Here is a 26,260-nt window from a genome sequence, read left to right as displayed (position 1 = left end):
GCAAACCACAGAGGAGGAGAATACTTAAATCTGACAAAGGCCTTGTATCCAAAATAAAGAACTTTCACAAATCAATAAAAATAAGGCCAATGACCTAATAAAAATGGGCAAAAACTTGAATATAAATGGCCACTGAGCACCATGAGGTCCTCAGCGTTACTAGTCGTGGGGGAAATGTACATTAAACTATAATAGGGTGCGGTTTCCCAGTCTCTAGCCTGGCGAGAATTAGAAAGACTGACAGTGCCAAATGGTGGCGAGGATGTAGAGTAACTCAGTGCTGTGGGAACGTAGAAATGTTGCAGTCTTTTGGAAAACAGTTTAGTGACTCATATAAAATTAAACCTACATTTAGCTTATGACTTCTACTCCCTAGATTTTTTACCCCACAAGAAATGAAGACATACCTCTTTAGGGGGGAAAAAACAACCATGTACAAAGAATATCTACAGTGGGTTTGTTTATAACAGCCCCGAACTGGAAACCACCAAATAGCCATCCACAGAAGGATGAACTCATTTTGGTGTGTTGGTGCAATAAAATACTTCTCAGCAAGGAAAAAAGGATGCACTATTCAACAACATGGATGCACCTCAGAAACACTATATTGGTCAAAAAAGCCACAGTTTTTCTTTGAGTCTGTTCATGTGAAGCTCAGAACAGGCAAGCATAATCTCTGGTTGACTGTTAGTGGCAGGCAGAGCCAAGTGACTGGAAGGGTGAATGATGGAACTTAAGATCTTGGAATTTGACTGTATGTTAGTTGTGTAAGAGTAAAATTTTAAAAAAGTAACAGTTGCTGAAACAAAAGAGGGATTTCAGATATTTCTGCACCAAATTATGGTAACAATAATAACTAATTTAGCATTTATGTGCCAAACACCACTGTAAGCATTTTACACCTTCTATCTCATGTAAGCAGCATATGGGTTAGGCATTCTTGTTATCTTTGTCTTGCTGATAAGGAAACTGAGGCACAAGAAGGCTGAGTTGTGGATGGAGGTCACACAGCTTTTGCAGGTCTGCGCTTGGTCAGTGAGACACGGGGTCTGCTGGGGTGACAGCTGTGCCACAGTGCCTTTCCTGGCTGAGCATGCCCAGAGTCTAAATTGAGAACCTTAAGCAGTTGTCAGTGGAAGAAGGAAAGGGAGTATGCATAATATTTAAATATATGAGATTGTGAGTAACATTACGTATTCTATCCTAGATTCAGATGTCATTTGTGTAATTATTTGTAATGCTAATAACACCAAACTTGGGGGTGTTCCCTATTTCTCAGCATGATTAGGTGATACAGACTCTTCCACACAGTCTCATATATTTGAACATACACATTTTCAATTGCATGTAGGCAGAATTCTAATCCTCCTCTATGCCAATTCCTAGCTTTGAAGAGGTTCTCTGAAAATGCTGCTTTTATCTTTCTTCTGCAGTGATGAACTTTAATGTTGGAGTGTTGTAAGTTCTCACATAATAAGGCTTAGATTTTTGTTTGGTTTGGCAGTAGACTTCTGTTTAAAATTCCTTTAATCTGTTCATTCCATGCTTTTTATATTCATTTTAATAACTGATGGCTCTGTGAAGAATTTTTTTAAAAATTTATTGCACTAGTAAAAAACTACGAAAACTTGTACTTAACTGTTCCTCCATCTCAACATACTGAAAGTGAGTTTTCCAGTGAATTGCTGAATTTTTATCTTCCCTGGGAGTAGTTCCTCCCCTTCCCCAACCCTGGGGAAATAAGAAACAATTCATATACTAGATCTAAAGTTTCATTAAAATTGCTTATGCCCTGTCTCAGGCATTTTAAGTGGGCCATCTGTCTAAACATCTCTCTCTCTTTTTTTTTTTCTGATCATTTCCTCGACTTATTCATGAGCCATGGGAGGGCTCCTTTGTAGTCTCCATGTAGCTGGTTCTGTCTACCCCCACTGAATACATCTATGTGCTTGCATAACATATCTTTTCACTGTGCTGGAAATTCTCTGAACTTGGTTCAGATGAATGGCCCACTTTCTGAAGGCCTTTTTCTTCCTGCAAAGATTTGTATGCAGAAACTGACCTCAGTGGCCATGGAATGCAGCATATTATTCTTGATCATTTTACAGCCCACCCACTGTGAAAGTTATGATGAAGCATTTCTTAATGATTCCTTGACCATTAGCATTGTTTTAACTCAGTATTTTACTTCTAAAAAGGTGATGGCACAATGAAAAACCAGCTTTTTTGAGTGTCTGATAATTATGGTTTAAAATGATTATAATCCTTTCTAACTGAAGATGCTGAGAGTTTTTATGTTTATACAGTCTTCTTTTAGGAAAAGACATGTAATAGCAAAGTATTTACTCAAAACCTCTTTTGAGTAAAATATTCCAGTAAGTTAATGTATTAGTGTTAATAGTGACCATCAGCTGACAGTTTTTCACCATCAAATATAAAAAATTTAGTTTTGTTGAGCATATTTATCCTGGCTGGCTGATGATAAACTGGACAGACCTGGGTTAGAGCTATTCTTTTATTTGCTTAGGGAATCACTGTTTATGTGAATTCTTTTTTACTGGGGTTTTTGGTTTTTGTTTGTTTTTTGAAGAAATAATTGGTATCAGCTTTGCAGGTGACTAATCAATTGCACAGATTAAATTTTTGGTCAGATGACAGCATCTTTCACTAGAAATATACTTCGTTAAAGGAAACTGTATCATTACTATGGCGAGTTGAATGAAGTTCTAAGACCTTTTCCCTATTGTCAGAGAGTTGTTCATGAAAATCTTCTTTGAGACTATTTTGAATTTAATGGATCTGTATAATTCTTTTCTAAACATTTAAAATATAATTATAGGTAATTGTTACTATCATAAATCTGTGCTGGTTAAATTAATAAGAATGTTTCAAAGTAAGTATTATAAATGTGTTTTCAGTGATTTTGCAGAAATAGAGCATGTATTCTTGCAGGTTTGTATTTTTTTTTTTTAATGTATAGTTTATTTCTATTGCAGAGCATATTTATATCTGCCAATTAACTGGCATATATGCCCAACCCATCCATTTTATTTAAAACCAAAACAAAACTAGTTTCAAACTTACGTCAAGCCAGAAGGAATCTTTGCAAATTTTGTTTGTAGAAGAGTGAGCTTACAAAGAGATTCCACACTTGTGACTCTGTTTTGGTACTTGGAGGTCTTTCACAGTGAAGCCTTTTTCCTATATCCCATTAACATACCACCCTAAGAGAAATTGTTAGAAAAAGGCTGGGTACTGTCGCTCACACCTGTAATCCCAGTACTTTGGGAGGACAAAGCAGGAGGATCCCCTGAGGCCAGGAGTTCAAGACCATCTGGGCGTCATAGCGAGACCCGCCCCATCTCTTAAAAAAAAAAAAAAAGCCAGACCTGGTGGTGGCACACACCTGTAATCCCAGCCACTCAGGAGGCTGATGCAGAAGGATCATTTGAGGCCAGGAGTTCGAGACTGCAGTGAGCTGTGATAGGGCCACTGCACTCCAGCCATTGTGACAGAGTGAGATCCTGTTTCTTAAAAGGAAAAGAAAAAATTGTTAGAAAAGTGTCATTGGGGGAGTTAAGTGTGCAGAAGAAGCAGTAGCTTCCTATCACTTGCCTAGCTCTGATCCACTTTTACGGGTGTAGAAACGTTGGTTCAAACAGATTAAGTTCTCAGGTACATTGCTAGTAGAAGAACAGGCTGAGATTTAGACCTGGATGTTTTAACTCAAAACCCTGTACTCCTTCCATAAGGTCCCTCCTGGGACAAATTATAATATATATGAAACAGATGTGAATCAAAATAAAACAGTGGAAAAATAAATAGTACTTAGGTTTTGGAGAGTGGCAATTATATGTCATCACCATCTATAAGGTCCTTTTCTGTGGGAAAATGGGTTCTGGATTGGAACAGGATGTCAGGATTAACAATGTTCCAATGCCTCTGGAAGCAGAGACTCGTTACATAACAGAAGGGATTCTCAATCCCTACTCCATCAGGCTGCTACAGTTTGAAAAATCTTACAGCATATGACATAGATTAAATGGAAGAAAGATCTCTTGAGTTTATGCTATAATTAATGAACAATTGGTGAGGCAGGCAATATTTTCCTTGAAGGATCTGTTAGTGTGAGAAACAGAGAGATGAGATGAGGATCCAAAGTTTCTATAAAGAAAGAGGTTTCAGTTATGGGGGAAGTAAGAATATAGGCCGAGAACTGGGACAACTACTCATAATAAAAGCTAGCATGTATACATCTAATTTAATCAACACATCCCTATCAATGCAGATATTGTTATAATCTTTTATACATAAGGAAACTGAGACAGACAGTTTGCTCTGGGTTTTGTACCAGCCTCTATGAGTCATCAGGGCCTGAATTCAAAAACCACTGTCTTGCTCTCTACCTCATGGTAGCTTGGCTTAAGAGTCTAGCCTAACCAGATAGAGAAATCAGAGAATAAGCAGAAATAAAATTGAATGCAAAAGGTGGGTTCTTACTTTTAAGGGCATCGAATGGTAGTTAGGTTAATAAAGATTTAACTTGGTGTGGGGTAGAAAACCATTAAATGATCATGAGCGAGGTAGTAACATAATTGTTGAGGAAAGCCAGATTTAAGAAAGTCAAGTTGCACGGTCATCTAGATGAGAGGCTGTTTCTGCAATCACAGTACCCCTGTGAGACTGAGGTATTGACCCCATTTGAACTGAGCAAAATGAAGTCTAAACGAGATGATAGGTATAGTCCAGGACACCCAGGGAGTATCCAGGAGCTTGGGGTACACGCTCCTCCTGTCACACCTGTGCTCTGTCCCCTGGGCAAGTCAGCCTCCCCTTCTGCACATGCTTGGTGCATAGTAGACACTCCTCACATTCTTTTCTTCTTATCCCTCATCCCTTTGTCTCCATCCTGGGCTAGGAGCTGGAGATACAAAAATAAGGAATGATTTTGGTATTTTAGGAACCCCCAGGACACTGGGAGACAAACATAAAAACAAATAAATGCCCTGTAGAATAAAGGTGCTAAGAAAAAAAAGAGGCAATGCCGGCACAGAAGCCCTCCCTTCCCCTCTTCCTTTCTGTCCGCACCTCCTTTTCTTTCCCTCTCCTCCTCCCCTCCCCACTGTGTGTTGTCTCCCTCAACTCCCCCGCACCCCCATTCATTCATACTCTCTTGTGTGAGGCTCTATCCCCTCAAACAGTTCTCGTCACACTGCCAGAAAGAATCTTCAAGGCCTGTGTTGTACAGTGTGCATTGTTGTTAATGCATTTTTTGACTTTTATTTTTACTTCTATGGTATTTAAAACATATCCTTATTATCTTCAGAATGATGCAGATTAAGAAGTAGTAGATCAAATACAAATATGTGTTTAAATTAATAATATTAATCATCAGATATTGAATCTAGAGGTGATTTGATTAGAACCATAGTTTTTGTGACTCTGACTTTTTTTAATGCTGAATACATAGAGACTTCTTTTGAAATTTGGTGGGTTTAAATGAAAATGTAACTTGAAACATTTTTTCAGAACTGTGGTTTAAGCTGACACCCAGATACTACGAAATGCTGATGTTTCATGCTTAGTAAATATTACTTCACAAGTATAAATATGCAATACTTAAATTAGGTTAATTCTGAAATCACTAAATTTTGTTACTTTAAAAAGTCATGGGAAACATTTATATTCTAAAAACATTTTTGTCTTTGGCTGCTTGATACAGATTTTCTGAACCATGTAATTCTGATCATATGCAGGAAAAGACCCGTATGATAAGACTAACATTGTTCATAGATGTGGAGTCTTTTTTGGGCGTTTTAGGTGATGGGGAAAACCAGGGCTAGAAAAGAAATAGTGTGTAAGTTTCCAAGACGAGGACTGTGTTTTATTTCTCTGTGGTGCCCTAAAACTTAGAGCCAAGTACTTAGTGTTTGTTGAACTCATAAGTCATTTAGGGTTTTCTGTGTGTGTGTGTGGCTGTGCTTTATTTTAGCAAAATTTTGATATTGTCCTATTATATAATAACATAATAAGTGGGTATCTGAGTAATGTTTAAATTCGTTTTTTAAATTTCGTGAATTTTTAGTAATAACATTATAAAATAAGTATAGTTTTTTGTTTTGTTTTGTTTTTGCAAAATATAATTATATTGGCTGGGTGTGGTGGCTCACGCCTGTAACCCCAGCACTTTGGGAAGCTGAGGCGGGCAGATCATGAGGTCAGGAGTTCAAGACCAGCCTGGCCAAAATAGTGAAACCCCCATCTCTACTAAAAATACAAAAAATTAGCCAGGCGTGGTGGCGGGTGCCTGTAATTGCAGCCACTTGGGAGGCTGAGACAGAAGAATCACTTGAACCCGGGAGGCAGAGGTTGCAGTGAGCCGAGTTCGTGCCATTGCACTCCAACCCGGGCGACAGTGCGAGATTCCGTCTCAAAAAAATAATAATAATTTTACAAAATTATATCCTAGCTAATGTACTAAGGTATTATTCTTCTAATTGACATCATGAAGAAACATTCTGTATTATCTTATAAGTAAATAATGTAGAGAGAGGTTCATTGTTTAATACATTTTTAGTCTCATCACCTATAAAGAACAGAATGATTTTCTAGGCCCGATCATGCTGACTCAGTAATTCATTTTATGTCTCTGAAGCTTAAGGCATGGCATACTTACTCATTTCATTGTAATTTTTTTAAAAAAACTATTTTGAATAGTAACCAAATATTGAAAAAAACTAATACTGCTTCAGGCAGACGAATTTGTGAATGACTGTAACAATTAAGCAATTCAAATTCACAGAATAGATGATGATTCTTAGAATAGGTGTTTAAAATGTTCTCAAATACATTCTATGGCAGTTCTACCCTGCACACTTTATATAAAATGGAAATTAGTTTATTGAGAAATAATAATATACAATTATTAACTCTTTTTCTTTTCATTCTACTTTAGAATGCCTATTATTAAACCAGACATAGCCAACTGGGAGCTCTCAATAAAATTGCATGATAAAGTTCATACTGTAGTAGCATCAAACAGTGGGTCAACGTTCTTGGTGAGTTTTCTTTCTTTATTTTCTTGGTAATCTTGATATTATCTATGAATATTTAAAGCCATTTTTAACCTGTTCAGTGACTCTTATCTTTTGAATTTATAACACTTCTGTGTACTTGTTTCATCTTCTTTAGGAAGCTGAATGGAAATGGAAATTTTTTGTTCTCTTATGCTAATTAGGAGATACATTTCCAGATTTAGCCACATCCTAAACTCACTTTCTGATATTTGATTCATTTTTCTTTTATGCTATGAGAAGTAATACTTTGGCCTTTGTTACAGAGAAGAGCATTTTGAATTACAATTCCAAATGTATGATAGTGGTGGCAGGTAACCATCCTTTTAAAACAAATAATCTGAAGCCTCACGTAACATTATCTTTAGATCTCATGTTGCGAGATGCTCTTGAAGCTAAATTTACCTCTTTAATTGACATTCTTTTTGTTTTAAAGAACTTAAACCCCTTGGATATAGTGTCCAAGACAGAACTGCTGTAGTTGGAATTCTAGTCTATAGTGAACAATATTACACTAAGAGTTCAGTGTTTATACTGTAGTATGAGTGATATGTTTAAACCTGTGATTCGAGTGTGCCAAAAAATACCATTAAGAGTTGCTATTTTAAGTCGTATGCCTTCGTGTTTTCAGCCTGAACTCAAAGAGGTTGCTATTAATATATAGTTGGTATAATGAATATTCTGTTTATCTACATTTCTCTTCTAATGGCTAAGTTGCATTGAAATGTCATTTTATTTTGGGGAAACAAGTGAATTTTTATCAGAATATTGAAATAGGATGTGAACATCAAAATAATATAATTTCACACAAATAAGACCTGGTGTGGCTTGAGAGGGGTGCGGCAGTTTCTTGATCTCAGTGAGAAAATATCACAAGTCGAAGATTCATGAGAATTCATTTATTCCACAAAGTATTGTTGCATGCCTATTGTGCGCCAGATCAGTTCCAAGCTGTTGCCCTGGGGAAGCTGACATTCTTGTATGGTGTCAGACTCACAAATCAGTGATGTCAGTCCATGAACTAAGGGTAATCGCCTTGGTTTTCTTTAAATGTTGTGACTCACTATATAAGCCAAAATTGCTAAAATGTTAGATACTGAAAGAGACTTCACTCAGCTCTCTTAAAATGAAAGCTATAATGGAGTTAAACAGCTGTCTCATGAGATCCTGTGTGACTCTCTACATTCCACCTATTGACGTGGTCATTTCAGAAAAACAGCGTTGTAAGTGGACATTTAACCAGAGGTCGGTTGAGTAGCAAATTATAGGAAGTGAATAGTAAAGAGTATCAATATTACAATGTACCATTTTTTTTTTTTTCCTGGGGGAAGATTACCTTTACAAAAATGTAGACTTTAGCATAATTTTCAGTTCTGTATTGAGTCACCACTGAAGCCTTACTGTAATCTGATATTCTGATACAATGTTCTTTTAAGTTGTGCCTTGCCTTAATAAAGAAAACTGTCTAGATTACTTTTTAGAGCTGTTACTTCTTTTTCTTTTCTTTTTGTTTTTGAGATGGAGTCTTGCTCTGTCACCCAGGCTGGAGTGCAGTGACATGATCTCGGCTCACTGCAGCCTCTGCCTCCCAGGTTCAAGCGATTTCTCCTGCCTCAGCCTCCCGAGTAGCTGGGACTGCAGGCGCCCGCCACCACACCCAACTAATTTTTGTAGTTTTAGTAGAGATGGGGTTTCACCATGTTGGCCAGGCTGGTCTCGAACTCCTGAGCTCAAGTGATCCTCCCGCCTCAGCCTCCCAAAGTGCTGGGATCACAGGAAAGCTGTTGCTTCTTTATGCCTGTTTTAGATTCCATGCTGAAAACTAGAGGCCTCTGGCCTGACTGCACATGTGGCACCTTTACATTGTTTTCTGTAGAATTATCTCCAGCTTCACTTTTTAGCTTATGAGGAAAACCAGGCTGTTTTTAAAACACATCAAAATTAGTACATTAAAAATTTCCCTGGAAAATATCTACCTTAGTATATAGTATCAGAAATGATTTCCTATATTTATTGGCTTAGCTACTGTCAGAGCATCAATAGCCCCATGAATAGCATATGCACATGATAGCATAGCCCTTTTTCATAGGCATATTTGAATTGAGCTACTTTCATTTGACATCAGTATTATGAAAGGAGGCAGGTTGAACAGCGTGGTGTAAGTAAAGGCTCATTGGTAGAAAGATTTCAATAGTATGGCACTATTGTCTGCTTTTAGGGTCATAGACGGGAGAGCTGTGATTGTTAACTTAGTTTCCCAGATCACCCACTGTCACATCAAGAAAAAAATTAGCCTACAGGTGACAAGCTAGGTCTGGGTTAATGACTCTGGAGATAATGCAGGCACTACTTAGCACAGTGAAGCTTTAGGTGCCCCACATTTCTAGAGTTCTTCTGTTTAATTTTTACAAGTTTAAATTATAAGATATTTCTAATAAGGAAAGTACAGCAAATGCTGCAGGTTTGCCTTACGGATCTCCTATTTAAAAAGAAAAATATATAGATTAAGCTAAGTCCTGTTTTTACATCATCCTGTTCTACTTTCTCCCAAGCAGTGGCAGCTAACCTGAAGATGCTGTGTGTCCCTCCTGTACGTGTTGCGAAGAATTTTAGTACATATGTATATACCACAATAATGGTAAAAAGGAAAGTTGCAACAATATACATACTTAATGGCACCATTTATGTAAATTTTAGGCAAAACAATTTCATTTACAATAGAATCAAAAAGACTAAAATACTTGGGAATATATTTAACCAAGGAGGCGAAAGGCTCGTACACTGAAAACTACAAAAGGTTGCTGAAAGAACTTAAAGAAGACACACATAAATGGACTGATATCTTGTGTCAAGGACTAGAAGACTTAATATGGTTAAAATATCAGTACCTCGGCCGGGCGCGGTGGCTCAAGCCTGTAATCCCAGCACTTTGGGAGGCCGAGACGGGCAGATCACGAGTTTAGGAGATCGAGACCATCCTGGCTAACATGGTGAAACCCTGTCTCTACTAAAATACAAAAAACTAGCCAGGCGACGTGGCGGGCACCTGTAGTCCCAGCTACTCGGGAGGCTGAGGCAGGAGAATGGCGTGAACCCGGGAGGCGGAGCTTGCAGTGAGCTGAGATCCGGCCACTGCACTCCAGCCTGGGTGGCAGAGCGAAACTCCGTCTCAAAAAAAAAAAAAAAAAATATCAGTACTTCTCAACTACTTGGGAGGCTGAGACAGTAGGTTCACTTGAGCCCAGGAGTTTGTGCCCAGCCTGGGCAACACAGCAAGACTCCATCTCTGGGGAAAAGGAAAAACGAAAGAAGGAAATATTAGTACTCCCTGAAGTGATCTACAGATACAATGCCATCCCTATCAAATTCCCCAAATACATTTTGTTGCAGACGTAGATAAATTTATTCTAAAATTCATGTAATTTCAAGGGGGTCCCAAATAGTCAAAACAACCCTGAAATCGTAGAAGAAAGTTGAAAGCCTTATACCTCCTCATCTCAAAACTTATTACAAAACCACAGTTTTCAAAACAGTGTGGTACTGCACATATGTAGACATATATAGAGACCAATGAACTAGGATAGAGAGCCCATAAATAAACCCTTGTATGTCATTTGACCAGAGTTTCTAAAATATTCAGTGGAGAAAAGACAGCATTTTCAACATGAATGAATTTGGGCCCTTTTCTTACACTGTATACAAAACTAACTCAAAATGGATCAAAGACCTAAATGTAGGAGCTAATGCTATAAAATTCTTAGAAGAAAACACAGGGGAAGGCTGGGCACAGTGGCTCATGCCGGTAATCTTAGCACTTTGGGAGGCCAAGGCGGGTGGATCACTTGAGCTCAGGAGTTCAAGACCAGCCTGAGCAACATGGTGAAACCCCATGTCTACTAAAAATACAAACATTAGCTGGGCTTGGTGGTGTGGCACACATCTGTAATCCCAGCTACTCAGGATGCTGAAGCAGGAGAATCTCTTGAACTCAGCAGGCAGAGGCTGCAGTAAGCTGAGATCGCGCCACTGCATTCCATTCTAGGCGACAGAGTAAGATCCTGTCTCAAAAAAAAAAAAAAGAAGAAGAAAACATAGGGGAAAAGCTTCATGGTATTGGATTTGACAATGGTTTCTTAGACATGACACCAAAAGCACAGGCAACAAAAGGTAAATTGGACTACGTGAGAGTTAAACACTTCTATACATGAAAGGAGAGTATTTTCCCAGAATTTTCATCCCTCCTTTAAAATTTTTCATTATAAATATTATATAAATGTTTCATGCAAATATTTTCTCCCATTCTGTGAGTTGCCTTCTTACTCTGTTGATTGTCTGTACTCTGACAATCAATAGAGTAAGGTGCAAATATTTTCTCCCATTCTGTGGGTTGCCTTCTTACTCTGTTTTTTCTAAAGTAACCACTCTGTCAGAGTACAGACAATCAACAGAGTGAGAAGGCAACCCACAGAATGGGAGAAAATATTTACAAGTCACATAGCTGATAAGAGGTTGTTGTTGTTGTTGTTGTTTTGAGGCAGTCTCGCTCTGTCGCCCAGGCTGGAGTGCAGTGGCACAATCTTGGCTCACTGTAGCCGCTGCTTCCCAGGTTCAAGTGATTCTTCTGCCTCAGCCTCCCGAGTAGCTGGGATTACAGGCACACGCCACCACACTCAGCTAATTTTTTTTGTATTTTTAGTAGAGATGGTGTTTTACCATATTGGTTTCGGCCAGGCTGGTCTCGAACTCCTGACCTCAGGTGATCTGCCCACTTCAGCCTCCTGAAGTGCTGGGATTATGGGTGTGAGTCACCATGCCCACCCCGATAAGAGTTTAATATCTGGAATATATAAAGAATTTTTTCAACTCAATCGCAAAAAACACAATTAAAAATGGGCAAAGGACTTTCATAGGCACTTCTCCAAAGAAGATATATGCATGGCCAATAAGCACATGACAAGATGCTCAATATCACTAATCATTAGAGAAATCCAAATCAAACCTACTACCTCCCACCCATTAGAATGGCTACTATCAAATAAACAGAAAATAAGTACTGGTGAGGGTGTGGAGAAGCTGGAACCCTTGTGCACAGTTGGTAGGAATATAAACTGATGTTACTTTGGAAAAAACAGTATGATGGTTCCTCAAAAACTTAAAAGTAGAATTATATACTAACCTTAGAAAGTTGGAAATTCTGACATGTGCTATATAACACACATGAATCTTAAGGACGTTATGCTAGGTTAAATAAGCCAGGCACAAAAGGACAAATACTGTACAATTCCACTTATATGAGGTACCTGGAGTAGTCAGACTGATAGAGACAGAAACTAGAATGGTGGTTGCCAGGGGCTGAGAGGAAGGGGAATGAGGAGTTATTGTTTAAAGAATACGAAGTTTCACTTTTTAATATGAAAGGTTTTCTGGAGGTAGATGGTGGTGATGGTAGTAGGAAAATGCAAATGTATTTAATACCACTGAACTGTACACTTAAAAATGGTGAGGATGGTAAATTTTATATGTATTTTACCACAAGTAAAACATACGAAACAATTCAAATCAGGGTTGTGGCTGGGTACAGTGGCTCACGCCTGTAATCCCAGCACTTTGGGATGCCGAGGTGGATGGATCACTTGAGGTCAAGAGTTCGAGACTAGCCTGGCCAACATAGTGAAACCCCATCTCTACTAAAAATACAAAAATTAGCCAAGTGTGGTAGTGCACGCCTGTAATCCCAACTACTTGGGAGGCTGAGGCAGCAGAATCACTTGAACACAGGAAGTGGAGGTTGCAGTGAACTGAGATTGCGCCGCTGCACTCTAGCCTGGGTGACAGTAAGACTCTCTCTCAAAAAATAAAAATAAAAGTAAAAAAGGAGGGATGAAAATTCTGGGAAATGAATGCATAGTAGAAATAAAAGTTAAGTGGAAGTATTCATAGTAGGAGAGGTGAAGTATTTTATGTGTTTTAGGTCTTATTCTGTTTTCTGAATACAGCTGTCTGAATAATGACAGAATTAATTAAAAAGTATAAAACCTGCTAGACACAAAGTGGAAATATTATTCAGCTTGTCATGGTGATAAATCCAAAAGTACCAAATAACAAACTGATTTTTATTTGTAATTATTTCATGATTCCCTTCTGGATTCCCAGTATGTTTTCCATTTCTCTCTTGCTCAGTATAACACAAAACTGGTCAAGATAGTTTTTGGCCAGGTACAGTGGTGCGCACCTGTAGTCCATCCGCTCAGGAGAAAAGAAGTTCATGATGAATGAAAATATTTAACACAGTTAATATCTTAAAGACGGTGAAAAACTAAATTCATGTTGAATATGATTCACCTGAAAGAATGAATTGAAAGAGGAGTGTCAGAGTAGGCCTGATGTGTAAGAAAGTTAGTTAGAAATTTAGCCTTCCTAGTGATGGAAAAATGAGCACTATGCATGCACTTTTTGAAAAGTTTTGCCTGATGTTTCATGTTTACTACTAATAAACTAGAAAGCAATTATATATGATCCTATATATTGAATTGTTACAGTGGGCCAATGGTTGAAATTTTTGTAAGGACCTGAAGGTTTTTCGTGTCTCTGTCTCCTTCAGTTCTGCTCTGATCTTAGTTATTTCTTGTGTTCTGCTAGCTTTTGAATGTGTTTGCTCTTGCTTCTCTAGTTCTTTTAATTGTGATGTTAGGGTGTCAATTTTAGATCTTTCCCGCTTTCTCCTGTGGGCATGTAGTGCTATAAATTTCCCTCTAAACACTGCTTTAGCTGTATCACAGAGATTCCGGTACATTGTGTCTTTGTTCCCATTGGTTTCAAAGAACTTATTTATTTGTGCCATAATTTTGTTCATTACCCAGTAGTCATTCAGGAGCAGGTTGTTCAGTTTCCATGTAGTTGTGTGCGGTTTTGAGTGAGTTTCTTTTTTTTTTTTTTTTTTTTGTTGAGACGGAGTCTCGCTCTGCCGCCCAGGCTGGAGTGCAGTGGCCGGGTCTCAGCTCACTGCAAGCTCCGCCTCCCGGGTTTATGCCATTCTCCTGCCTCAGCCTCCCAAGTAGCTGGGACTACAGGCGCCTGCCACCTCGCCCAGCTAGTTTTTTGTATTTTTTTTTAGTAGAGACAGGGTTTCACCATGTTAGCCAGGATGGTCTCGATCTCCTGACCTCGTGATCCGCCCGTCTCGGCCTCCCAAAGTGCTGGGATTACAGGCTTGAGCCACCGCGCCCGGCCTGAGTGAGTTTCTTCATCCTGAGTTCTAGTTTGATTGCACTGTGGTCTGAGAGACTGCTATGATTTCTGTTCTTTTGCATTTGCTAAGGAGTGTTTTACTTCCAATTATGTGGTCAATTTTGGAATAAGTGAGATGTGGTGCTGAGAAGAATGTATATTCTGTTGATTTGGCATGGAGAGTTCTATACATGTCTGTTAGGGTCTGCTTGGTCCAGAGCTGAGTTCAAGTCCTGAATGTCCTTGTTAATTTTCTGTCTCATTAATCTGCCTAATATTGACAGTGGGTTGTTAAAATCTCCCGCTATTATTGTATGGGTGTCTCTTTGTACATCTCTAAGAACTTTCTTTATGATTCTGTGTGCTTCTGTATTGGGTGCATATATATTTGGGATAGTTAGCTCTTCTTGTGGCATTGATCCCTTTACCATTATGTAATGCCTTTCTTTGTCTTTTTTGATCTTTGTTCGTTTAAAGTCTGTTTTATCAGAGACTAGGATTGCAACCCCTGCTTTTCTTTTGCTTTCCATTTGCTTGGCAAATATTCCTCCATCCCTTTGTTTTGAGTCTATGTGTGTCTTTGCACGTGAGATGGGTCTCCTGAATGCAGCACACCGTTGGCTCTTGACTCTATCCAATTTGCCAGTCTGTGTCTTTTACTTGGGGCATTTAGCCCGTTTACATTTAAGGTTAATATTGTTATGTGTGAATTTGATCATGTCATTATGATGCTAGCTGGTTATTTTGCCCATTAATTGATGCACTTTCTTCATAGTGTCGATGGTCTTTACAATTTGGTTATGTTTTTGCAGTGGCTGGTACTGGTTTTTCCTTTCCATATTTAGTGCTTCCTTCAGGAGCTCTTGTAAGGCAGGCCTGGTGGTGACAAACTCTCTTAACATTTGCTTGTCTGTAAAGGATTTTATTTCTCCTTCACTTATGAAGATTAGTTTGGCTGGATATGAAATTCTGGGTTGAAAATACTTTTCTTTAAGAATTTTGAATATTGGCCCCCACTGTCTTCTGGCTTGTAGGGTTTCTGCAGAGAGATCTGATGGGCTTCCCTTTGTGGGTAACCCGACCTTTCTCTCTGGCTGCCCTTAACATTTTTTCCTTCATTTCAACCTTGGTGAATCTGACGATTATGTGTCTTGGGGTTGCTCTTCTCGAGGAGTATCTTTGTGGTGTTCTCTGTATTTCCTAAATTTGAATGTTGGCCTGTCTTGCTAGTTTGGGGAAGTTCTCCTGGATAATATCCTGAAGACTGTTTTCCAACTTGGTTCCATTCTCCCCGTCACTTTCAGGTCCACCAATCAAACATAGGTTTGGTCTTTTCACATAGTCCCATATTTCTTGGAAGCTTTGTTTGTTCTTTTTCATTTTTTTCCCCTAATCTTATCTTCACTCTTTATTTCATTACGTTGATCTTCAGTCTCTGATATCCTTTCTTCCACTTGATTGATTTGGCTATTGATGCTTGTGTATGCTTCATGAAATTCTCCTGCTGTGTTTTTCAGTTCCATCTGGTCATTTATGTTCTTTTCTAAACTGATTATTCTAGTTAGCAATTCCTCTAACCTTTTTTCAAGGTTCTTAGTTTCCTTGTGTTGTGTTAGAACATGCTCCTTTATCTTGGAGGAGTTTATTATTACCCACTTTCTGAAACTTACTTCTGTCAATTTGTCAAACTCATTCTCCGTCAGTTTTGTTCCTTTGCTGGTGAAGAGTTGTGATCTCTTGGAGGAGAGAGGCCTTCTGGTTTTTGGAATTTTTAGCCTTTTTGCACTGGTTTTTCCTCGTCTTTGTGGATTTATCTACCTTTTGTCTTTGATGTTGGTGACCTTCGGATGCAGTTTTTTGTGGACATCCTTTTTGTTGATGTTGATGCTGTTCCTTTCTGTTAGTTACTTTTCCTTTTAGTAGGCCCCTCTGCTGCAGGTCTGCTGGAGTTTGCTGGAGGTCCACTCCAGACCCTTTTTGCCTGGGTATCACTAGCAGAGGCTGCAGAACAGCAAAGATTGCTGCCTGTTCCTTCCTCTGAAAGCTTTGTCCCAGAGGAGCACCTGTCAGATGCCAGCTGGAGCTCTCCTGTGTGAGGTGTCTGTCGACCCCTGCTGGGAGGTGTCTCCCAGTCAGGAGGCATGGGGATCAGGGACCTACTTGAGGAGGCAGTCTGTCCCTTAACAGAGCTGGAGCGCTGTGCTAGGACATCTGGTGCTCTCTTCAGAGCCAGAAGGCAGGAATACTTATGTCTGCTGAAGCTGCACCCACAGCCACCCCTTCCCCTAGGTGCTCTATCCCAGGGAGATAGGAATTTTATCTATAAGCCCCCGACTGTGACTGGGGCTGCTGCCTTTCTTTCAGAGATGCCCTGCTCAGAGAGGAGGAATCTAGAGAGGCAGTCTGGCGACAGCAGCTTTGCCAAGATGCCATGACTTTGTTTATACTCTGAGGGAAAAACCACCTACTCAAGCCTCAGTAATGGTGGATGCCCCTCCCCACCAGGTCAACTTCAGACTGCTGTGCTGGCAGTGAGAATTTCAAGCCAGTGGATCTTAGCTTGCTGGGCTCCATGGGGGTAGGATCCACTGAGCTAGACCACTTGGCTTCCTGGCTTCAGCCCCATTTCCAGGGGAGCGAACAATTCTGTCTTGCTGGTGTTCCAGGCACCACTGGGGTATGAAAAAAAACTCCTGCAGCTAGCTTGGTGTCTGCTCAAATGGCTGCCCAGTTTTGTGCTTAAAACCCAGGGCCCTGGTGGTATAGGCATCCAAGGGAATCTCCTGGTCTGTGGAGTTGTGAAGACCATGGGAAAAGCATAATATCTGAACTGGAATGCACTGTCCCTCAAGGCACAGTCCCTCATGGCTTCCCTTGGCTAGGGGAGGGAGTTTCCTGACCCCTTGTGCTGCCTAGGTGAGGCAATGCCCAGCCCTGCTTCAGCTCGCCCTTCATGGACTGCACTCATTGTCTAACCAGTCCCAGTAAGATGAGCTGGGTACCTCAGTTGGAAATGCAGAAATCACCCACCCTCTGTGTTGATCTTGCTGGGAGCCGCAGACCAGAGCTGTTCCTGTTTGGCCATCTTGCCAGCCACTCAATAAAAATGTCTTTTTACTGTTTTTGACTTAAAGCTGTTTTATGTGACAACAATATAGCTACTCCTGCTTGTTTTTGGTTTCTATTCGGATGGAACAATTTTTTCCATCCCTTTACTTCCAGTCTATATGCGTCTTTAAGGGTAAAGTATGTTTCTTGCAGGCAGCATATAGTTGGGTCATGGTTTTTATTCAGCCAGCCAGCCTCCATCTTGTTTTTTTTTTTTTTTTTTTTTTGAGACGGAGTCTCGCTCTGTCGCCCAGGCTGGAGTGCAGTGGCCGGATCTCAGCTCACTGCAAGCTCCGCCTCCTGGATTTACACCATTCTCCTGCCTCAGCCTCCCAAGTAGCTGGGACTACAGGCGCCCGCCACCTTGCCTGGCTAGTTTTTTGTATTTTTAGTAGAGACGGGGTTTCACCGTGTTAGCCAGGATGGTCTCGATCTCCTGACATCGTGATCCGCCCGTCTCGGCCTCCCAAAATGCTGGGATTACAGGCTTGAGCCACCACGCCCGGCCCAGCCTCCATCTTTTAAGTGGAGCATTTAATCCGTTTACATTCAGGGTTATTATTGACATACAAGGTTTTGTTCCTGTCATATCATTCATTGCTTTCTGATTGTTTCATGTGTTCTTTGTTCCCTCCTGTTTTATAGCATTTATCCTTGTGGTTGGTGTTTTCCTGCAGTGGCAACATTTGAGTCTTTTCTGTTCCTCATGTGTGTGTTTGCCTTACCAGTATGTTTCATACTTTCATGTGTTCTCATGATGGTGTCTGTTGTCATTTCGCTTCCAGGTTTAGGACTCCCTGGAACATTTCTTATAGGGTGGATGCAGTGGTAATGCATTCCATTGGTCAAATTCTGCATTTGCTTGTCTGGGAAAGATTTCTTTCTCCTTCATTAATGAAGGATAGTATTACTGGGTGTAGTGCCATTGAGGGGCAGGTTTTTTCTTTCAGCCCTTTGAAAATATGATTCCATTCTCTCCTGGCATGTGAGGTTTCTGCTAAGATGTCCGCTGTGCGTCTGATGGGACTTCCTTTATAGATGACTTGACACTTTTACGGTTTTTAAAACTCTGACTTTAGATAGTTTGACTGTAATGTATCATGGAAGAGATACTGTTTTGTATTGAATCTGCTTGAGGATTTCGGACCTTCTGTATCTGGATGTCTGTATCTCTCACAAGACTGGGGGAGTTTTCAGTTACTATTTCATTAAATAGAGTTTCAAGCCCTTTCATTATTTCTTTGCCTTTTGGGATACTGATAATCTTGATATTTGGTTACTTTATTGTGTCCCACATACCATGAAAGCTTTCTTTATGTTTTAAAATTACTTAAAATTTTTTTTTTGTCCGACTGCATTATTTCAAAAGACCTCTCTTCATGCTTTGAGATTCTTTCTTCTGCTGGATCTAGTCTGTTGAAACTTTTGAATGCATTTTGCATTTCATCCAGTGAATTCTTCATTCCAGAATGTGTCTGATTCTTTTTTATGATACCTATCTTTTTGGTAAATTTCTCATTTGTATCCTTAGTTGTCTTTCTGATATTTTTGTGTTGATTTTCAGATTACTCTTATGTCTCACTATTTTTAGTATCAAAATTTTTAATTATTTTTCTGGAATGTTGTGAATTTCTTTTGGATGGGACCTGTTGCTGCAGAATTATTGTATTCCATTGGAGGTATCATATTCCCTTGCTTTTTCCTGTTTCCTGTGTCCTTAAATTGATATCTGAACATCTAGGGTAATATCTGCTTCTTCTAATTTTAGAATTTGCTTTCATAGAGGAAGACTTTTTCTGGAAGATGTATCCATGTTGTTGGTTGGGTAGGGCCGTTTGGCTTTGATTCTGGGTGCATGTGGTAGTGTAGTCACTGTATGATTTCTTTGGCTGTAAACAGCATCAGTGGTATCTGTGATTTCCTTAGTGGCTTAGGGTACTGTTATTAGTGGAGGTCATAATGAAGTTTTCTGGGGACAAGGATGCCACATGGGCCCGTCTTTGGGCCCTGATGGTGGCAGTGGTGGGCTGAGTATGTCTGTCCTTGGGCCCTGGGGTGGCATGTGCTGACACTGATGTTAGTGGGTCCAGGTGGGCAAATTTAACAAAAGAAGTACAGAACTTGTATTGTGAAACAAACCATTGAGAAAAGAAATTAAGAAAAATCCAAATAAATGGAAAGTTTCTTGTATTTGTGAATTGAAAACCTTAAGATGGCACTACTTCCCTGTATCAGTCTGTTCTCACGCTGCTAATGAAGACATATCCAAGACTGGGTAGTTTATAAATGAAAGAGCTTTAAAGAACTCACAGTTCCATATGGCTGGGGAGGCCTCACAATCATGGCAGAAGATGAAGGATGAGCAAAGGGACATCTTACATGGCAGCAGGCAAGAGAGAGCTCTTGCAGGGGAACTCCCCTTTATAAAACCATCAGCCCTCCTGAGACTTATTCACTATTACGGGAACCACGCGGGAAAGACCCACCCCCATGACTCAGTTTCCTCCCACTGGGTCCCTCCCACACCATGTGGGAATTATGGGAGCTACAGTTGAAGATGCAATTTGGGTGGGGACACAGCCAAATCATATAATTCCCAAATTAGTCTACAGATGCAACACAAGTCCTGCCAAAGTCTAAGCTGTATTTTTCTCAGAAATTGACAAGCTGATCCTAAAATTTGGAAAATATGGAAACTTAAGGGACCCAGAATAGTCAAAGTAATCTAAACACACACACACACACACACACACACACACACACACACACCCCAAAACAAACAAACAAAAAACACTCCAGTCACGTTGGCTCAGACCTGTCATCCCAGCACTTTGGGAAGCCAAGGCAGGAGGATGACTTGAGCCCAAGAGTTCAAGACCAGCCTGAGAAATATAGTGAGACCCCCATCTCTACAAAAAAGTTTTTTTAGCTGATGGTGGTAGCATGTGCCTCTAGTCCCAGCTACCTGGGAGGCTGAGGTTGGAGGATAGCTTGAGCCCAGGAGGCGGAGGTTACAGTGAGCTCTGATCACACCACTGCACTCCAGCCTGAGATACAGAGTGAGACTCTGTCTCAAAACTAACTAACCAAACAAACCCACAAAAATCCAGAATTTATAACTCATATTTCCATCTTTCAGAACTTACTACAAACAGCCTTGTAATCAAATACAGTGCAGTACTTGCAAAATGATTGACATATAAATCAACAGAATAGAATTGAGAATCCAGAAATAAGCCCAAAAATGTATGGTCAGTTGGTATTTGACAAAGGTGCCAAAATAATTCAATGGTGGAAAGAATAATCTTTTCAACAAATGGTGTCGAAACACCTGGGTTCACATGTAAAGGAATGAAGTAGAACCCTTACCTCACACTGAGTTAGTATACAAAAAGTAATCCAAAATGGATTGAAGACCTAAATATAAGAGGCAAAACATCTTTTTGACCTTGCATTAGCAATGGTAAAAATAGATGAATTGTTCAACATCAAGATTAAAATGTTTAGTTCAAAGGACACTAACAGGAAATTGAAGACAAACCACAGAATGGGAAAAAATATTTGCAAATGAAATTTTCAGTAAAGCACTTGTGTTTCAAATACATAAGGAACACTTACAACTTAACAATAAAAACAACCAACTCTAAAAATAGGCAAAAGATCTGAATAGACGTTTCTTCAAAGAATATATGCAACTGCCAGTAATCTCATGTACAGACGTTCTGCATCGTAAAGCATGGAGGGATCCAGATTCAAATCAAAACCAGAGTGAGATTGTCCTTTGCGTCCATTACATAGCTCTAATTTAAAAAGTCAGGTAGTAACAATTGTTGGCAGGCCAGGTGTGGTGGCTCTCATATAATCCTAGCACTTTGGGAGGCTGAGGCAGGCGGATCACGAGATCAGGAGATCAAGACCATCCTGGCTAGCACAGTGAAACCCTGTCTCTACTAAAAAATACAAAAACAAAATTAGCCGGGCATGGTGGCAGGCACCTATAGTCCCAGTTACTTGGGAGGCTGAGGCAGGAGAATGGCGTGAACCCAGGAGACAGAGCTTGCAGTGAGCCAAGATCATGCCACTGCATTCCAGCCTGGGTGACAGAGCGAGACGCCGTCTCAAAAACAAACAAACAAACAAACAACAAACAAAAAACACTCCAGTCACGTTGGCTCAGACCTGTCATCCCAGCACTTTGGGAAGCCAAGGCAGGAGGATGACTTGAGCCCAAGAGTTCAAGACCAGCCTGAGAAATATAGTGAGACCCCCATCTCTACAAAAAAGTTTTTTTAGCTGATGGTGGTAGCATGTGCCTCTAGTCCCAGCTACCTGGGAGGCTGAGGTTGGAGGATAGCTTGAGCCCAGGAGGCGGAGGTTACAGTGAGCTCTGATCACACCACTGCACTCCAGCCTGAGATACAGAGTGAGACTCTGTCTCAAAACTAACTAACCAAACAAACCCACAAAAATCCAGAATTTATAACTCATATTTCCATCTTTCAGAACTTACTACAAACAGCCTTGTAATCAAATACAGTGCAGTACTTGCAAAATGATTGACATATAAATCAACAGAATAGAATTGAGAATCCAGAAATAAGCCCAAAAATGTATGGTCAGTTGGTATTTGACAAAGGTGCCAAAATAATTCAATGGTGGAAAGAATAATCTTTTCAACAAATGGTGTCGAAACACCTGGGTTCACATGTAAAGGAATGAAGTAGAACCCTTACCTCACACTGAGTTAGTATACAAAAAGTAATCCAAAATGGATTGAAGACCTAAATATAAGAGGCAAAACATCTTTTTGACCTTGCATTAGCAATGGTAAAAATAGATGAATTGTTCAACATCAAGATTAAAATGTTTAGTTCAAAGGACACTAACAGGAAATTGAAGACAAACCACAGAATGGGAAAAAATATTTGCAAATGAAATTTTCAGTAAAGCACTTGTGTTTCAAATACATAAGGAACACTTACAACTTAACAATAAAAACAACCAACTCTAAAAATAGGCAAAAGATCTGAATAGACGTTTCTTCAAAGAATATATGCAACTGCCAGTAATCTCATGTACAGACGTTCTGCATCGTAAAGCATGGAGGGATCCAGATTCAAATCAAAACCAGAGTGAGATTGTCCTTTGCGTCCATTACATAGCTCTAATTTAAAAAGTCAGGTAGTAACAATTGTTGGCAGGCCAGGTGTGGTGGCTCTCATATAATCCTAGCACTTTGGGAGGCTGAGGCAGGCGGATCACGAGATCAGGAGATCAAGACCATCCTGGCTAGCACAGTGAAACCCTGTCTCTACTAAAAAATACAAAAACAAAATTAGCCGGGCATGGTGGCAGGCACCTATAGTCCCAGTTACTTGGGAGGCTGAGGCAGGAGAATGGCGTGAACCCAGGAGACAGAGCTTGCAGTGAGCCAAGATCATGCCACTGCATTCCAGCCTGGGTGACAGAGCGAGACGCCGTCTCAAAAACAAACAAACAAACAAACAAACAAAAAACAAGTGTTGGCAAAGATGTGGAGAAATTGAAACCTTCAAATGCTTTGAGCCTGGCAGATTGAGGCTGCAGTGAGTACAGCTGCTTTGGAAAACAGTATGGCATTTATTCAAATGGTTAAATATCTGGGTTATTCAAAACCTTGGCTCTCTTTTATCAGGAGTATTTAATCTTGAATATTTATATAAGTATTTATGTATATATTTATTACTATGGTGAATGTATCTTACTTTTCAAATACTGTTGAAGCAAGATATTTCCCTGACCCCTTTGCGGGACCCCTTTGCGACGGACGAGGTGCCTTGTTTAGTCAGCCTATAGCTCTTAACTCCTTGTGGGAGGGAGCACATGAGCAAACGAGATGGAAACTGTAGTGCAGGAGCACTGGAACTAGCCAGCTGTTTTGGCACCAGTGGGATCAGACTCCACTCATTTGGACCTGTTGCATTCCACACCACATAGGAGGGAGTGCACAGGTGAGTGGGTGCAGGAGCCAGAGCAAGTGCTTTTGGGCACCAGCAGGAGTGAACTCTGTGCAGGCCCTGCAGCAGCATCCAGGAGGGGTGCCTGTGACTCCCAAAGCCCCAGAAGGCATGTCACAGTGCTCTTTTAGCTCTGCTCTCCACGAGTGACTTAAGTGTTAACAACTCAGTGGGCCTGCGGCTGCCCCTCTACCAGTGAGGGCAAAGGGCCAGTGTAATGGCCTTTTGTATCCACACACCTGGCTCCTGAGCTCTTGTCTGGTGTCCAGGAAAAATGAGGTCACACGAGCTAATTGAAGGATGATAAATGCAGGGATGATTTTATTGCTGATGAAAGTGGCTCTCAGTGGGAAGAGAGGGGAGCTGAAAAGGGGATGGAGGAGGGGTAGGTGATCTTCCCCTGAAGTCTGGCTAGATTCGTCTCCTGAGTTGCATCATCAGGCTGTCCCTCTGAAGTCAAGTCACTTCTTTCCAGCATTCAGCTGCTTCTCTGCTGGTTGAGTCTGGGGTCTTTATAGGCACAGGATGAGGCAGGGTGGGGTCATGGGTAGTTTAGGAAAAGGCAACATTTGAGCTGGAAAACAGGGAGAGAAGTTCTCACTTCAGGCCACAGTCTCAGGCTTTTCAGCTTGAGGGTGGAACTTCACCAGGGACCCACACCTGTCTGCCTAGAATCTCTGCCTCCTGCCTCTATCATTGTATCAATATCAAACAATAGTTGTTGGCCGACATGTCAGTAATTTAAACATCAATTAAATGGGTATATATGATAACCTTCATCAGAGACCTTTAGAAACATTCATATTCTTTGGTCTACTATTTTTACTTCTAGGACATATTCCAAGCAAGCAATGAAAAATCACTAATTCAACATATAATATTTTGTTGGGGAAAAAAATGAATTAAAGGTAGTTGGCCTTGGAAATATCCATGTAAACAGTCTGTACTTATTGTGGTAAAGGGAAGGCAGATTTGGAAGTAATTAAAATAATGTAATAAATGCATTAATAGAGGTGCCATCAACCAGTTAAATCTGTGAGAAAGGCACTCAACTGCCTGGAGAAAGGCAAGGATCTGGGGGAAGATGAAAGAAGTTCCTCTTGGGGGAGATGACTGATGAGTCACAGCTTAGAACATGTTTTTTACTGTATATAAGCCAGAACTTGCCTCAAAATTATTGTAGAAATAAATGAGGAAAAACATTAGAATGTGGTAGCATGGGGGAGAGCACCTCAGCCCCACAAGTAGCTGAGACTACAGAGGCATGCTACCATGTCTGGCTAATTTTTATATTTTTTGTAGAGAGAGTTTTTGCCATGTTGCCTAGGCTGGTCTTGAACTCCTGGGTTCAAGCCATCTGCCCACCTCGGCCTCTCAAAGTGCTGGGATTGCAGGCATGATCCACTGCGCCCAGCCTATGATTTCAAGTTTTATCCAAGCAGTATTTTTTGAGAGCAATATAAGATTTGAGAATGGGTGAGGTGGCTCACGCCTGTAATCCCAGCACACAGAGAGGCTAAGGCGGGAGGATCACTTGAGCCCAGGAGGTCTAGACCAGCCCTGGCAACAAAAAGATGTTATATGATTAGCCGGTCGTGGTGGTACATGCCTGTAGTCTCAGCTACTAAGGAGGTCCAAGGGGGAAGATGCTTTGAGCCTGGGAGATTGAGGCTGCAGTGAGCCATGATTGCACCACTGCACTCCAGCCTGGGTGAGAGTGAAATCCTGGACCCTGTCTCGAAAAAAAAAATAAAGATTTGAGATAGGTAAGCTTCTGTGTAGAAGAGAGTTTGTGCTTTCATTTCGTTTTCTTTGTAATGTTTGTTTTGGTTGATGCAAAATTGTTTCATCTTAGATGCCTGAGGTGGAGGGAGGGAATTGTTTTGTAGTATTCATATCATTGAAATTACCATCCTATATTTTTCTCCTCAACAAAAGAATATGGTGATTAAGAATAAAAAATAATAACTACATATGGACGTATAATAGGAAATAATTATATACACATTGTTTGACGTTTTCCTTCTCTGCTGCAACTCATCCTTTCCCCTTTGTTCTACCACCATATGTTTTGTTCTGGATTTCTTGACTAAGAAAACATTCCACCATAGTTTCTTTTAATATTTAAAGAGCACTTTGAAATTTTGATTTTTTTTTTTTTTTTTTTGAGACGGAGTCTCGCTCTGTCGCCCAGACTGGAGTGCAGTGGCCGGATCTCAGCTCACTGCAAGCTCCGCCTCCCAGGTTTACGCCATTCTCCTGCCTCAGCCTCCCGAGTACCTTGGGACTACAGGCACCCGCCACCTCGCCCGGCTAGTTTTTTGTATTTTTTTAGTAGAGACGGAGTTTCACCGGATTAGACAGGATGGTCTCGATCTCCTGACCTCGTGATCCGCCCGTCTCGGCCTCCCAAAGTGCTGGGATTACAGGCTTGAGCCACCACGCCCAGCCGGGATTTTTTTTTTTTTTTTTGAGACAGAGCTCATTCTGTTGCCCATTCAGGAGTGCAGAGGCGCAATCTTGGCTCGCTACAACCTCCACCTCCCGGGTTCAAATTATTCTCATGGCTCAGCCTCCCAAGTAGCTGGGATTACAGGCACGTGCCACCACGCCTGGTTAATTTTTGTAGTTTTAGTAGAGATGGGGTTTCACCCTGTTGGCCAGGCTGGTCTCAAACTCCTGACCTTAGGTGATCTGCCTGCTTCAGCCTCCGAAAGTTTTGGGATTACAGGCGTGAGCCACTGCACCTGGCCAAAAATTCAATTTTAAGTAAATCTGTTTAAATGTTTTTGTGTAACATTTTCATAAAAACGAAAAATTAGATGAACTTAGAATATAGCAGTAATCTTCTGCACA

The 26,260-nt window shown here is 40.5% G+C and overlaps 1 protein-coding gene across 3 annotated transcripts in view; it reads left to right on the top strand.

The window, feature by feature from the left end:
- PCCA (propionyl-CoA carboxylase subunit alpha) overlaps window positions 1-26,260 on the top strand; it is a 457,788-nt gene that overhangs the window by 289,644 nt on the left and 141,884 nt on the right. For all 3 annotated transcript variants that reach the window (XM_033177344.1, XM_033177343.1, XM_033177345.1), the window contains exon 19: window positions 6,956-7,058. In XM_033177344.1, the coding sequence (XP_033033235.1) occupies window positions 6,956-7,058 (103 nt within the window). The remainder of the gene's footprint in view (window positions 1-6,955; window positions 7,059-26,260) is intronic.

Source organism: Trachypithecus francoisi, unplaced genomic scaffold (assembly GCF_009764315.1).
Source record: "Trachypithecus francoisi isolate TF-2019V2 unplaced genomic scaffold, Tfra_2.0 Lachesis_group18, whole genome shotgun sequence".
Lineage (NCBI taxonomy): Eukaryota > Metazoa > Chordata > Mammalia > Primates > Cercopithecidae > Trachypithecus > Trachypithecus francoisi.
This window is presented reverse-complemented; position numbering and strand designations above follow the sequence as displayed.